At 36.5% G+C, this 15,436-nt stretch overlaps 1 protein-coding gene across 1 annotated transcript in view; it reads left to right on the top strand.

Annotated features, from left to right (window-relative positions):
- The window catches only part of LOC110960948 (dystrophin-like), a 221,941-nt gene that overhangs the window by 28,065 nt on the left and 178,440 nt on the right, over positions 1-15,436 (top strand). Inside the window, 3 exon segments of the mRNA XM_051943268.1 lie at positions 3,885-3,986; positions 7,092-7,162; positions 12,790-12,908. Coding sequence (XP_051799228.1) covers positions 3,897-3,986; positions 7,092-7,162; positions 12,790-12,908 — 280 coding nt within the window. The 5' untranslated portion in view covers positions 3,885-3,896.

Below are 15,436 nucleotides of genomic sequence, written 5' to 3'. Positions count from 1 at the left end.
AGAATGGAGGTAAAACTTACTTTACAATAGTTCTGCTTTACTACCGGAAATAAATAGACTATAGAATAGAATAGCTTTATTTTCATTATACATGGGTTCATGACGAAAATATAAGTAGCTGCCACTGGACGGTGCATTAAAACAAGCTAAATAACAATAAATAAGAAAATCGAATGTACATATAAACAAAACCATATTAAGAATTCCAGCAAATGCAAAAGAGGCAAGATATACACAGTAGAGTGAGGAGGTAATGAGATCAAATAAAGACCAATAAAACTGAACAAATGTGGTAGGAGGTTGCATGTAAGCAGCATTATTCAAAGTGATGCTGTTTAGAAGTCTGATGGAGCACGGGTAAAAGCTGTTTCTCAGCCTGTTTGTCTTACGTTTTAAGCATCAACTAACTATTTTCATTACAGTAGTCTGCTGTAACTTTCTACTTTTGTTCGAGCCGAGCTATAGGATGCAAATGGTGGAATCACTCATGCTTGTGATTTCTGGTTTCTGATTTCTGGTTTGTGACCCCGCTCTCCATCTGCTCGTCATCATTTCCAGTGTTCTTCATATTTTTTCGTCTCATTATATCCGTTCCCTGGCAGAGAGGCGGTGTTTCCTCATGTTCAAAAATGGATAGAATCTAATAAAAAAAAAAGTGCGTGCTGTTTTTAGAGGTTGGTTCATTAGCTTAAACCCTCCGTTTTAGTGCCTTTGGTCAATGGGGATGTTGGGATACAGTTTGCAGGAGATCCTGATAAAGTTGCTCTACAGGATAAAACTAATTTAATTTCATGCTGTCTGTTCTAACCTTCGTTTCTGTTACTATTCTTTTTAATAAATTCAGATTCTTAAATGCCTAAAGCCATTCATCGCGGCTCAATACCTGCTAAATATCAAACATTTTAGCGGCAGAGATTATCAGTCAGTCGGTCTTTTCCAACCAACTGATTGGTCTTGTAAATTTTAGTAGCTTTTTTCCCCCAGAATGTCAGAGAATCTTGTAGAGTTTCGTGTTGGTGTCCATTCCTGACAGGACAACATGAGCAAGTAGCCAACATCTGGAGAGAAGCAGTCAACAATATGCCTTTGAGTCTTTCACCATCTTTGGCTGCTTAAGATTCATTTCAAATTAAAATCTCTCCCATGATGGACAGGTTCATTAAAGCAGCTGAAGCTTACATTACAATACATTTAAATGGTTCCACTCTGTATTAGGTTAAATAAACCATCAAATCTCAGTCATGCTAGGTTTAGCATGGACTTAATGATGCAATTAGCAGCAAAACACCATCCCATAATGAGGTGCATGAGTGTGGTGTGTAAATATGTATGTCAGAGGTGGCTACACTCTGGAGGTTGCCTTTTGCATGTTTGTGCGCACGTATGCCAGGGTGTGTGTGTGTGTCATTGTCGGTTTGTGTATAGAGCAGTCTTTGTCAAAGCAACTCACCAATTAAAGTGGAAATGCATGCAGTGACCTACTCCCAAATGAGTCCCTTTTTTAGCCGGCAGACCAGACTCTGTGAGGAATCGCTAACAAACCCGTTCGTGTATTGTGTGTCTGTGTGTGTCTGTGAGAGAGAAACAGGTCTTCATGAGTTCCTGTGCAGGGAATTTACACCAACACCAAATTACTTCGAACTCTATTATGAGGTTTAGCTTCCTATTGTGTGCGTATCTGAGGGAATATCTCAAATATCTCTTCTATTCTCTTTCTTACTCCATTACAGTACTTTTACTCTCTCTGCTCAGCCGTCTGTATGGCCGACATGGTAGATTTTAGTCCATTTTGTTGACTGAAATTGAGGCTTTTAACTGGACTTTTTCATTTGCTCAGAATTGGGGAATGTAAAAAAAAAAAAAGCTCATTAACAAGTTCCTTTATCCCTGCCCTTTGAATACAACTCATAGTACCATCTCCTGAAGTAGCACCCCCATGAACGGTAGGAAATATGGCAATATTTAAAATAATACACATTGCTTAGGTTTGTAAGCGTGTTTCAGGTTATGGATGGACTTGTCATGATGAAGAGAAAGTTTAGCAGCTAGTAGCGACAACAGCTAAATAAGCCAGAGGAGAAAGTTTAGCAGCCCGCGACAACAGCTAAATAAGCCAGAGGAGAAAGTTTAGCAGCTAGCGACAACAGCTAAATAAGTCAGAGGAGAAAGTTTAGCAGCTAGCGACAACAGCTAAATAAGCCAGAGGAGAAAGTTTAGCAGCTAGCGACAACAGCTAAATAAGCCAGAGGAGAAAGTTTAGCAGCTAGCGACAACAGCTAAATAAGCCAGAGGAGAAAGTTTAGCAGCTAGCGACAACAGCTAAATAAGCCAGAGGACAGGTCAAATCCCCAAATGTACGTGAGACGTGCTTTTGAAAAGTTTGTGAAAACTTGCTAAAAGTGGCAAAAAAACTAAAACAAAACATCACCTGAGACTTTAATGGTAGCAACAGCGGAATGGGAGCAGTTTGTGTCTCTTTAGATTTAGATGCTGACTCCTGGCTCCATTTCAGAACCACAGCTAACATTAGCCGCTTTACAAGTGGAATGATGTTCGGAAGAAATGCCATCCGCCCTTAATAATGCTCGTATATTGTCGTTGCACTCCTGTCCCTAGTGATTTTCCTCACATTATATGAAAGGAGAACAGCCTTTACTGGAGGACAGGTGCATAATAATTACATATTGTATATATTTGAATCTTGTTTTGTTTGGAGAAGACAAATGATTGAAATGTAGCATTAGAACGCAGGAGTGATGGTTGCTGGAAATGTTCCCCTATGGAGATAGTCCATTAAATATTTCCAGTCATTCACCACATTAACAATTTCTAGACTGGATTTCTGATCATTTTAATGTTGTCTTCACTGAGAAGAAAGCTTTTCTTTCAAAAATGAAGACATTTCTAAGTGACCCCAGACTTTTGAACGGTAGCATATGTATATAAAGAGAGAGAGAGAAAAAGACAAGGACAGAGAAAAAACATGACATTCAGCTCCAGCTAACAAGCCAGCCTTAAGACTGACATAATCTTTGTTTAACTCAAAGTGAAAAAATGACATGTTGCAGTCGTTGAGCTGATCTGCTGGCGCTGCTGCTCGTAATTAATGTAAACCTTGAATGAAAACTGGGATTCTGTGCATAAATGCACTGATTGGTGCGTTATGCAGCCTTCAGTCAACAAAAGATAGCATGGCAAGTATTATATAATATTACACTTTCTTGGCATTTTTTCAATGACATTTAGTTTGCCTGACAAACCTTGAAAAGGGCTGCTGGTTGCAAACTTCAGTGAGTTACTGCTGTTAAATACTAATTAGTCTCAGTCTTGCACAGACCTTCATGCAGATATTCCATTAAACATTTCCAGCTAGAATAGTCATTTACCGCGTTAACGTCTACACTGTACATCTGATGAATTTAATATGATCTTCATTGGACAAAAAAGCTGCTTTTTTTTCCAAAATAAGGACATTTCTAAGTGGCCCCAAACTTTTGAACGGTAGCGTCTGTGGCTAACAAAAAGCTAAGAGGAAGATGTGCACAAGCAGGCAGTGAAAAGTGTAGCGTCTCCCTCTCTTTCCTCTCTGAGCGCTGAACAAGTGCTCCAAAACTGTCACTCACAGCTGGCAGAAAACGAGCCTGAGGGATGAAACCACATCCACACTCAGGCTACTGCATGGAAATACATGTACACCAGTGTCCTCTGCTACTTTACTGCTGTGTGGAGGAACGGGTGTGCAAAATATCCACCGTCAGGCTCATCATCTGTTCTCTCTTCAAGCCAACCACAATACTAACTTAACAATAAAATGCCATCATGCTATGTGTTTCATGTTGGAAAGCGCAATGAAAAGCTTTTATATTTTGTGTTTATGTGTGCAGGTCAAGGATGTGATGAAAGATGTGATGGCGGGCCTACAGCAGACCAACAGTGAGAAGATTCTGCTGAGTTGGGTTCGTCAGAACACACGCCAGTATCCTCAGGTGAGTCCGTCTACCTCCTCCGTCTGATCATCAATCCACAGACAGACACGCTGGTTCTCAACTCCAAAATGAGGTGTCTTCATAAAACAAGATCTGTCTGTTTTCATTCAGCTGCCTCAAGTTTATGGAGGAGATTTATTCAGTGATGCTTCGTCTTCACTCTTGCTTCATGTTGTGTCTACACTGGAAAAAATGGCCCTCTCAAAACAAGAAAAAAAAACCTTGTTTCAAGGAACTTTTACCATGAAATAAGTGAAAAAATCTGCCAATAGAACAAGTGAAAAATGACTTTGTAAGAGTTCTTGAAATGGAGATACGATATTTAGAATATTGAGATCTTAAAATTAGCTGGGGAAACTTATTTTAAGCTCTATTTTACCAGGATTGTCAAGCTTAGGTGTCTTAACTGTCCTGTTGTCACCAAAACATATTGTTGCCTTGTCTTTAAAAATAAAATAAAAATCCAAAAATTCTCAAAATTTATAAAAAAAAAATTGCAAAATCTTCTGGAAAAAAAATTCCTAAAATTTCCCTTAAAAGTTAATTTAAAAAAAAATCCCCAAATTCTGCAAAAAATAAAAATTCAAAAAATAAAAAAATCTTAAAAATTGTAAATATTTTCAAAAAAAATGAATAAAAATTGTCCAAACAAATCCTAAAAATATCTAAAATGATTTCATATGTATCAGTAAAAGTTCTAATATTTTCTTTAAGAACATTCGGGTAAAAATCAACCAAAATCCAGCGAAGTTCGCTGGATTTTGGTTGATTTTTACCCGATTGTTCTTAAAGAAACACTTTATTAAGCATTTCTTTTTATCCATCAAAAAATATTCAAAAATTCCCCCCAAAAAATTGAAAATGTGGAAGTTTCCACTGTGAAAATATCTATTTTTTTCCCCACATTTTTGAACTGTAAAAAAGGTCAGTTTGACGCACAGGACAAAAGGGTTAAAACAAGATAATTTCAAGATCGTTTGACCTAAACCTAACACTAACAAGACATTTAAGATGCATTGTCTTAAAACGAGTCCCTCCATCTGCTGAAATGTCTCCTGTTAAGTGAATTTATCTTAAATCAAGTGGGACGAGACATTTTGACTAAAAACAAGACAAACAGACTTGGTAAGATGTTGAGTTTTTGCAGTGTACAAACACGACAGGCCAAAAGTTTGGAAGCAAGATCAACTTTTGGACAAAGAAAGATCATAGCTTCATTGGTGCAACAAAATGAACATGATTAATATATAAAGAATCACTCATCAGATTCAATTTTTACTGTAATTATCAGGTATTTGTATCTTGTTTCTTTCCTCAGCTGTTTCTTTCCAGACATTTCTGTAGTCGTTATAGAGATGTGAACACGATTGAGATTTATTGGGGTTTTTGTCTGCAGACTCTCAAAAGCCGAAGAGCTAAAGTGAATAATGCAAACTGTGATTTGTTTTGTGCTTCTGGACTAAAGTCTTGTAAATCTTCTCAACCCTTAAACTAGGCCATTCTTTTCTTTTGTTATCATTTATTCTGCAGTTGTCTGGAAACATCAAGAACTGACTGAGGGAAAATGGTGCAAATCAATGAAAACAAAGTCTGATCATGCAGACCTTGGCTTTCTTTTGCCTTTTTAAGAAAGACATTGGGAACAGAAACAAATGTTTGGTCTGCGGTGTCTGTATGTGCACCTTTTTGTTTAGTTGCCTGAGTGTCTATCCTAAACCCCTAGTGAACAGATTTCCATTACAATCAACAGATAGGACAGGGGTGTCAAAGTCATCTTAGTTCAGGTTCTACACTCAATAATGACAAAAATGAGAACCAAAATGACAAAAAATGGCACAAATGGCACAAAGCAAAACAAAAAACAGATTAAAAATGAGACAAAACAGTTATTAAGCGACAAAAACTATGGACAAATGGCAAAAACAAGACAAAAAATTGACAAAAGCGAGAAACAAAACAAGAAGAAATCGATAAACAACACAAGCAAGACAAAAAGGAAACGATAAATGGCAACAAACACGAGACAAATGAGAAAAATCAGACAGAAAAATACAGACAAATATTACAAAAAATGAGAAAAAAAATAGGCAAATGACACAAGCGAGACAAAAAACAAATAAAGCAAAACACAAAATGATAAAAATAAGACAAAGAACACAAACGAGACAAAAAGGAAATAATAAATGACAAAAAACATGAGACAAATGAGAAAAATCAGACCGAAAAATACAACAAAAAACAACAAAATATTATAAAAATGAGACAAAATGAGAAAAAAATAGGCAAACGACACAAGCGAGACAAAAAACAAGAAATGAAGCAAAACACAAAATGATAAAAATAAGACAAAGAACACAAACGAGACAAAAAGGAAATAATGAATGACAAAAACATGAGACAAATGAGAAAAATCAGACCAAAAAATACAACAAAAAACAACAAAATATTATAAAAATGAGACAAAATGAGAAAAAAAAAGGCAAACGACACAAGCGAGACAAAAAACAAGAAATGAAGCAAAACACAAAATGATAAAAATAAGACAAAGAACACAAGCGAGACAAAAAGGAAACAAAAAACGACAAAAGACATGAGATAAATGACAAAAATCAGACAGAAAAATACAAGAAAGAGAGCAAAATATGAGAGAGAAAATGACAAATGAACAAAGAGCATTCTGGTATTTTACTTTATGATCAAAACAACTTGTCATGGTCTAGAAATTATTCTAAATTTGTTGTTCACTGCTAGAAAACAAGCGCCTGATTTTAGTTACTTCTGCACAAAATGAACGCGTTGTTTGAAAAATACTGCAGATATCACTTCATGCTGTGAGTCTCGTCAGCTGAAAGTCTGGACAGAATGAAGCAGGGTGTAATGAACATTTAGTTGACTTCTGTGCCTCGTGTTACGTTTAAAAACCCATTTTTAACCCCAGTCTTCTGTCACTCTGCGTATTAAAATCTCAATCTGGCAGTTTGACAGTGAAAAGATGTCCGATGATGTCCGCTACGAAAATGGGTGAAAATAAAGCGTGGTGGCAGCTGCTGGTATTGTATTACATTCATGGCTCGGTGCTTTAAAATCCATTATGTCTGTCCTCAGGTCAATGTGGTTAACTTCTCCAGCAGCTGGAATGATGGATTGGCCTTCAACGCCCTCATCCACAGTCACAGGTACCTCATTTTGTGTGTGTGTGTGTGTGTGTGTGTGTGTGTGTGTGTGTGTGTGTGTGTGTGTGTGTGTGTGTGTGTGTGTGTGTGTGTGTGTGTGTGTGTGTGTGTGTGTGTGTGTGTGTGTGTGTGTGTGTGTGTGTGTGTGTGTGTGTGTGTGAGGAACCGAAAGAAAATGAGGCTTGAACACACAGGCAGTGAATAGACTGGTAAAGTCAAAGGGCTCCCAAAGCAGGAGGTACTGGATTTCTTCAGCTGACTAAACTGTGATTTATTTATTTTTTTCCACGTTTCATTACATAAATGCACCCCCTGTCGAAAGTTTTAGGATGCTTTCTCATTCGTTTGAATGAGAAAGCGTCCTGAAACTTTTGACAGGAGGTGTAGATATATTTATATTTAGATACTTATATTTAGAGTTCATTGTGCTCAGAAAAAAATACAGCATATGTTCGCATAGTCCTGGACAGTTGCAATACCACCCCACCCCCTGTACATTTCTGTTACGACTGAAATTATGACATTTTTGTATTTTATCTTTAATTGCTCCTATTGTTTCGCTCTAAAGGCGTCATTGCTTCACAAAGAGCATTGACAGATCAGCGACATGCATGCTATTTGATATTTTTGATGCTTCGTGCTTCCTACAGATCACCTGTCACTCAAGCAGTAACCTGTTTTTTATTGGATTTTCTGTAATAAGCTAATTTTATTATTGTTTAGCTAATTAGAAGTGGTTGTTATTAAATTGGGACGGTTATTTAGTTGACATTTTAGTGATATCCAGTCATTTTTTATTAATAAGTGATTGTTTCTATAATAAACAGTGATGGGATTTGTAAAGACATGATCATAATGAACATAAAAGCATGAGTTTTATTTTTTTACTTTTATTGAAAATGTATGCAAGATATATCCTATGGACTTCAAAAGTCCTTCAATTACACCCCCTGTCAAAAGTTTTAGGACGCTTTTGTATTCATTTGAATGAGAAAGCGTCCTAAAACTTTTGACAGGGGGTGTATATATCGACCCTATTGCTCTGGCAGAGGATTTTGAAAAGCAAACCTGACTTGGTTCTCTATTAATGATAGGACACATGACTTACAGGTCTTGGTAGCAGCTACAGAGAGACCATAACAGTAACTTGAAAGGTTATGCAATAAGAAAAAAAAAAAAACACCATCCTTCTCGAAAAATTAGCCAAAGTGTTGCCTTAATCACAGCCTAAAGTCTGAGTGTGGACAAAAGTCTCTGGTGTTAGAGTTGAAGGTTATGTCTTCCAATTACTGTTATTTTTTTTGCTAAGTTCAGACTGCAGGGCTTAATCCTCAATTCCGATTTTTTTGTGAAATCCGATTTTTTTTGCGAGTTCGTTCACATTTCCAATTAAATGCGACTTGTATGTGATCTCCTGTGTGAACCTCACACGACCCAAAAAGTTCCTGCATGTGCAGAAGAGGACACAAAGAGAGAATGTTCAGTAATTACGGAAGTAAACATGGACGCTAACAGCATATTTATAACTTAATCGTTTTAAGGAGAAGGTCAAGAAGGAAGAGAGCCAGGATTTTGGCCCTGGCGTTTTGTGGGGCAGCGTCAGCAACTTCTGTCCAGAGAACTGTGTGGGTGTGGAGTCGCAGCCAGGAGTGGTGGGATAGTGATGTGAGAGGCTTCACGGATGCGGAGTTCATTCAGAATTTTCGAATGACAAGGGCGACCTTTACGTACATACACCCCCTGTCAAAAGTTTTAGGACACTGTCTCATTCACATAAAGTAAAATCTGTCCTACAACTTCTGACAGGGGGTGTATTTCATCATATGGATGTGATCAGGGCAGGACTCTGATCATACATGTAAAGTTTCAGGCAGATTGGAGCATGTTCAGGGCATTTACACAGCATTTGAAATTTCATGGCGAAGGATCAATATTCCAGAGGCCGCCATGGACACGCCCTTTGACTTTGGAAAAAGATTTTAATAACTTTGGATCATTAAGGCCTCCTGTATGCACTGGCCCAATTTGAGGTGAATTGGAGTTTCCCCCTAGGAGGAGTTCACTCTAGAAAAACATGAAAAATGGACAAAATCTGATTTTCAACGCAAAGTAGCTCACTTCCTGTTGGGTTTGGAATGTGGCTGTCACTGACTTTTTTGTTCAGCCTGATGTGCTGCATATGTGTACCACATTTGGTAGATACACCCCCTGTCAAAAGTTGTAGGACAGGTTCTACTTTATTTGAATGAGAAAGTGTCCTAAAACTTTTGACAGGGGGTGTACATATGTGAGCGCCTCTTTTTAACACTCTCATGGCAAGACACACGTCTTTGGGCTGCCGAAGACGTGTTTTGCTTGAACGCAGAATAGTGCCGTTTGTCGTGTACCAATGACGTATCGGTCTGATAAATGCGACCTGGCCGTTCAGACTGAAGTCGCATGGCAGAAGATCCGATACGTATCGGAATTAGGACCACATATCCAAGTGGCCTGGGTCGCATTTGAAAAAATCGGATGTGTGTCGTTCAGACTGTCATGAAAAGATCAGATACAGGTCGCATAGGGGCAAAACAATCGCATTCGTGTCACTTGAGCCTGCAGTGTGAACGTAGCCTAATAGAGATTATTGCGCCTGTAAACTGTCCCGTCAGAACCCTGCTCGGTGCATTAATGATGACCCATTAACCATGACTAAGCTAACACACTAGCCCTCCTCTAGTGCAGCGAATTAGCACTATTCCATCAGAAAGCTGTATTAGGAATAAATTAATGACTGAGTAAACAAGTGAATGAATGAGTAAACGGATAATGGATGAATAGGCCGGATGAATGTGTGGATGAACGGCTTTATGGAGGTGACACACAGTTAATCTGCTGCTGTGGATACCCAGGAGGGTTTCAGCTCTCTAGCTAAACTCATGAAATTCTAATTTAAAGCATGGGTAGCTAGCGTGAGCATCTTTTAGCAGAGTGCTGACAGGAATACAGAGTGGTGGACACACACACCGAAGCCATCACAACGTTTGCTAACATTTTGTTCAGAGTAAATGTTCTTGTCCTGAGACCAAACCCAAGAAATTAGAAGAAAAGAATGCTTGAAAATATTTTTAAAACGCCAAATAAGTCTGGAGTTCCCTCTAAAATGCCGTTTTTCCTCTTGTCCCAGCACCCTGATGGCCAAATTAAATCTCAAATAAAACTGTTAAAAATAAATTTACATCTCCTTTTTTTGGTATTGTGTTTTCATTGATGTCTCTTGTAATTATGGGAACCTTTTTTAATCAACATAATATTTTAAATAATAATTATTATGCATGGGACATATCCCACAACATGTTAGCATAACCTTTGTAGCTGGTGGAAGAAGTGTTATTTTGTGTCTCATCTTTCTTGCTTTATGTCTTGTTTTTGTCATTTTGTGTCTTGTTTTTTTGTCATTTTGTGTCTCGTCTTTCTTATTTTATGTCTTGTTCTTGTAATTTTATGTCTTGTTTTTGTCATTTTGTGTCTTGTTTTTGTTATTTTATGTATTGTTTTTATCATTTTGTCTTGTTTATGTCAATTTGTGTCTTGTTTTTGTCATTCTATGTCTTGTTTTTGTCATTTTATGTCTTGTTTTTAGTTGATTTGTGTCTTGTTTTTGTCATTTTATGTATTGTTTTTGTCATTTTGTTTCTTGTTTTTGTCATTTTGTGTCTTGTTTTTGTCATTTTATGTATTGTTTTTGTCATTTTGTGTCTGGTTTTTGTCATTTTATGTCTTGTTTTTGTTATTTTATGTCTTGTTTTTGTCATTTTGTGTCTTGTTTTTGTCGATTTGTGTCTTGTTTTTGTCATTCTATGTCTTGTTTTTGGCGTTTTATGTCTTATTTTTGTTGATTTGTGTCTTGTTTTTGTCATTTTATGTAGTGTTTTTGTCATTTTGTCTTGTTTTTTGACATTTTGTGTCTTGTTTTTGTCATTTTATGTATTGTTTTTGTCATTTTGTTTCTTGTTTTTTGTCATTTTGTGTCTCGTCTTTCTTATTTTATGTCTTGTTATTGTAATTTTATGTCTTGTTGTTATTTTGTGTCTTGTTTTGGTTGTTTTGTGTCTTGTTTTTGTTATTTTGTGTCTTGTTTTTGTCATTTTGTGTCTTGTTTTTGTCATTTTGTGTCTTGTTTTTTTGTCATTTTGTGTCTCGTCTTTCTTATTTTATGTCTTGTTCTTGTAATTTTATGTCTTGTTTTTGTCATTTTGTGTCTTGTTTTTGTTATTTTATGTATTGTTTTTATCATTTTGTCTTGTTTTTGTCAATTTGTGTCTTGTTTTTGTCATTCTATGTCTTGTTTTTGTCATTTTATGTCTTGTTTTTAGTTGATTTGTGTCTTGTTTTTGTCATTTTATGTATTGTTTTTGTCATTTTGTTTCTTGTTTTTGTCATTTTGTGTCTTGTTTTTGTCATTCTATGTCTTGTTTTTGTCATTTTATGTCTTGTTTTTAGTTGATTTGTGTCTTGTTTTTGTCATTTTATGTATTGTTTTTATCATTTTGTCTTGTTTTTGTCAATTTGTGTCTTGTTTTTGTCATTCTATGTCTTGTTTTTGTCATTTTATGTCTTGTTTTTAGTTGATTTGTGTCTTGTTTTTGTCATTTTATGTATTGTTTTTATCATTTTGTCTTGTTTTTGTCAATTTGTGTCTTGTTTTTGTCATTCTATGTCTTGTTTTTGTCATTTTATGTCTTGTTTTTAGTTGATTTGTGTCTTGTTTTTGTCATTTTATGTATTGTTTTGTCATTTTGTTTCTTGTTTTTGTCATTTTGTGTCTTGTTTTTGTCATTTTATGTATTGTTTTTGTCATTTTGTGTCTGGTTTTTGTCATTTTATGTCTTGTTTTTGTTATTTTATGTCTTGTTTTTGTCATTTTGTGTCTTGTTTTTGTCGATTTGTGTCTTGTTTTTGTCATTCTATGTCTTGTTTTTGGCGTTTTATGTCTTATTTTTGTTGATTTGTGTCTTGTTTTTGTCATTTTATGTATTGTTTTTGTCATTTTGTCTTGTTTTTTGACATTTTGTGTCTTGTTTTTGTCATTTTATGTATTGTTTTTGTCATTTTGTTTCTTGTTTTTGTCATTTTGTGTCTCGTCTTTCTTATTTTATGTCTTGTTATTGTAATTTTATGTCTTGTTGTTATTTTGTGTCTTGTTTTGGTTGTTTTGTGTCTTGTTTTTGCTATTTTATGTCTTGTTTTTGTCATTTTGTGTCTTGTTTTGGTTGTTTTGTGTCTTGTTTTTGTTATTTTGTGTCTTGTTTTTGCTATTTTATGTCTTGTTTTTGTCATTTTGTGTCTCGTCTTCCTTGTTTTGCGTCTTGTTTTTGTTGTTTTGTGTCTTGTTTTTTGTCATCTACATCATCAAACAGTTTTTGTGCAGTGATCAGAGTAGGGTTAGCAAACAACAAATAAAACATAGAATCCAAATGGTAGTTTTTTTTTTTTTAAATGTTTAAGCCCAAATGTCCCCCACTTCTGGACTGACCCATAGCGAGTTCCCATGAAACACCAGAGATGCTGGACCGGTGAATTCTTGCTGTGCTCCTCTGGATTCGGACTCATTCCTCTGATCTCTGCTGATTTCTCTTTCATCTTACCAGACCTGAGCTTTTCGACTGGAGCTCGGTGGAGAAGCAGACGTCGACGATCGACAGGCTGGAACACGCCTTTAATAAGGCCGAACAACACCTGGGGATAGAGAGGCTGCTGGACCCGGAGGGTAACTAACATGCACTGCTCACATGCACACGTATACCTGCACCGAGGAATATTCGGGGTATTTTAAGCCTTCCAATCATGCTGTGGTTGGGCGTTACCACGGCGATAACTGTGCTTATCGTGGTGGACTGACGGGTTGTTTAATACGTCCTTCACTGGCTAGAAAAGCATTTTGTGCACCATAATAATAACAGAAACACCTCCTAACAAACACTGACCAGGACTGACATCGGTGGTATCTGTCAGTGCCAGGGGAGCTGCTGACCCCAGAGCAGTTCACACACTCTTAATTAACACGATCAGGCAGAGATAAACAAGAGTAAAGCTGACCTGGGAGAGAGTTTATTGCAGGAGAGGGTTTTCTGGAAAGCTCTCTGTGGTAAATGATGGAACTTTTGAAGCAATGTCTCACTCGGTCTTCATATTCCAGTATTTTTTTAACCCTCGTGTCATCCTGCGGGTCAAAAAGAAGAGAGGTTGTTCTGATGAAGGCCTTGTGGGTGGCGAAACATGTAAACTGCCATCCATGAGTTATTAAAGGACTTTTAGGTACCTTGGACCTCTCTTCTTTTTGCTGTTTGAATGGATTTTTTTCCACTAGATCAGGGATGTCAAACTCATTCCACAAAGGGCCGGTGTGGCTGCAGGTTTTTGTTCCAACTAAGCAGCATCACACCAGACGTGACTCATTTAGTCAACCGATCTCAGTCTGCAGACAGGTGATTGGTGATGTGCTGTAGATATGTTGGAACTAAATGCTGTAGCCTGGAACAAAAACCTGCAGCCACACCGGCCCTTTGTGGAATGAGTTTGACATCCCTGCACTAGATCCTGAAGAGCACCCGTTATACTTCTTTTTGTCCACTGATGCACTCACCTTTTGCCTGTTTTGACCTGTTTTAAAGTTTGAAAATGTGGGGAAAATATATACTTTCACAGTGAAACTTCTGATGTCCACATTTTCAACATTTTTGGGAAATCTTTGAACATTTTTTTGGTGGAAAAAAGAAATGGTAAAAATGTTTATTAAAAACATTCACCAAAAACAAAATCAATCAAAATTTAGCGAAATTTGCTGGATTTTGGTTGATTTTTTTGTGTGAATGTTCTTAAAGAAAACAGAAGATTTATTGATAAATATGTAATCGCTTTAGATATTTTTAGGATTTTTTTTTAGAAGATTTTTACTCATTTTTGAAAATACTTACAAGCATTTTATTGCCAATTTTGGGATTTTTTTCAAAAACATAAAACTTTTAAGGGAAACTTTTAAGGAATTTTCTTCCTGAAGGTTTTGCACATTTTCAGAAATTTGTTGAATTTTTTTTGCTGAATTTTTGAATTTTTTTCAGACAAGGAAACTATATATTTTGGTGCCCGTAAATGAGGACAACAGGAGGGTTGAATGTCTTTTAAATGTGTTCTGATGGGAGGAGTGTTCGTTGATAGTCAAACTTTCAAATTCACTTTACAAGTTGAATCATTTTAGTTGATAGTATTTCAGAGACCTGTTTGTGTCATCTAGACTCTGCTTTCAGTTGCAGTTTGTGTCAACAAATGACAGAAGGCAGCATCTACAACCTAGAAAAAGATTCAGTGTTTGAATAAGCAAGTCTTTGAGACAGTAAAGTAACCACACATCTTCTTTATCAGCATTATTTCCTCTTTCTTTCTGTATCTCTTGCCCCTGCTTCTGTATTTCTCTCACCTCTTTCTCTCTAATTCCCCTTCCACCCCTCTTATTTGTCTTTGCTGTGTTTCTTGGTGCTCTTGAGCCTCTGCTGACCCGGAATCAAAGCCGACATCCAGCAGCTTATTTTGTTTGGTCTGTTTTGATCCTTTTTGTCTCCTCTGCCCTCCGTCCTCCCGTCTGGGACACAGAAATCGGGCCTTAGTGTGTCGAATTTCTGCCACTCTTCAGACTTAGACTGACTTTATTAATCCCTGGAGGGAAATTAAGTTGTTCCAGCAGGATGAATATTCAATAAAGGGCTAAAGCAGGGGCGTCAAACATGTGGTCCGCAGGAGAAAACCGGCCCTCAAAGTGTAAAAATTCCAGAGAAGACATTAACTGCAACCTGTAAATTAGTAAAACTATAAATTTAAAATAATTTCTAGCCCATGACAAGTTGTTTAGATCATAAAGTAAAATACTAGATTGTTCTTTTGTCTTTATGTGTGTCGTGTTTGTAATATTTTGTCTTTTTTTTGTTGTTTTTTTATGTCTGGCTTTTAGAGTTTGTCCCACGTTTTTGTCGTTTTGTGTTTCCTTTTGTCTCACTCGTGTTTTTTGTCACTTTTTGTTTTGCTTTATTCGTTGTTTTGGGTATCGTCTTTGTCGTTTTGTTTCTCTCTTCTGTCATTTTTGTGGCTCATTTGTGCCGGTTTTTATTGCTTTGTAACTTTTTGTCAGTTTTTTTTGTCTTTTTTTTTATTGTTACATGTCGTTTCTCGTTTTTTTCGGCGATTTTGTTTCTCGCTTTTGTCATTATGGATCTCATTTTTGTAATCTTGTTTTTGTTGTTTTAC

The sequence above is a fragment of the Acanthochromis polyacanthus genome, chromosome 22, assembly GCF_021347895.1.
Source record: "Acanthochromis polyacanthus isolate Apoly-LR-REF ecotype Palm Island chromosome 22, KAUST_Apoly_ChrSc, whole genome shotgun sequence".
NCBI classification, from domain to species: Eukaryota; Metazoa; Chordata; class Actinopteri; family Pomacentridae; genus Acanthochromis; species Acanthochromis polyacanthus.
Note: the sequence above shows the minus strand (reverse complement) of the source record. Positions and strands in the feature narration are given on the sequence as shown.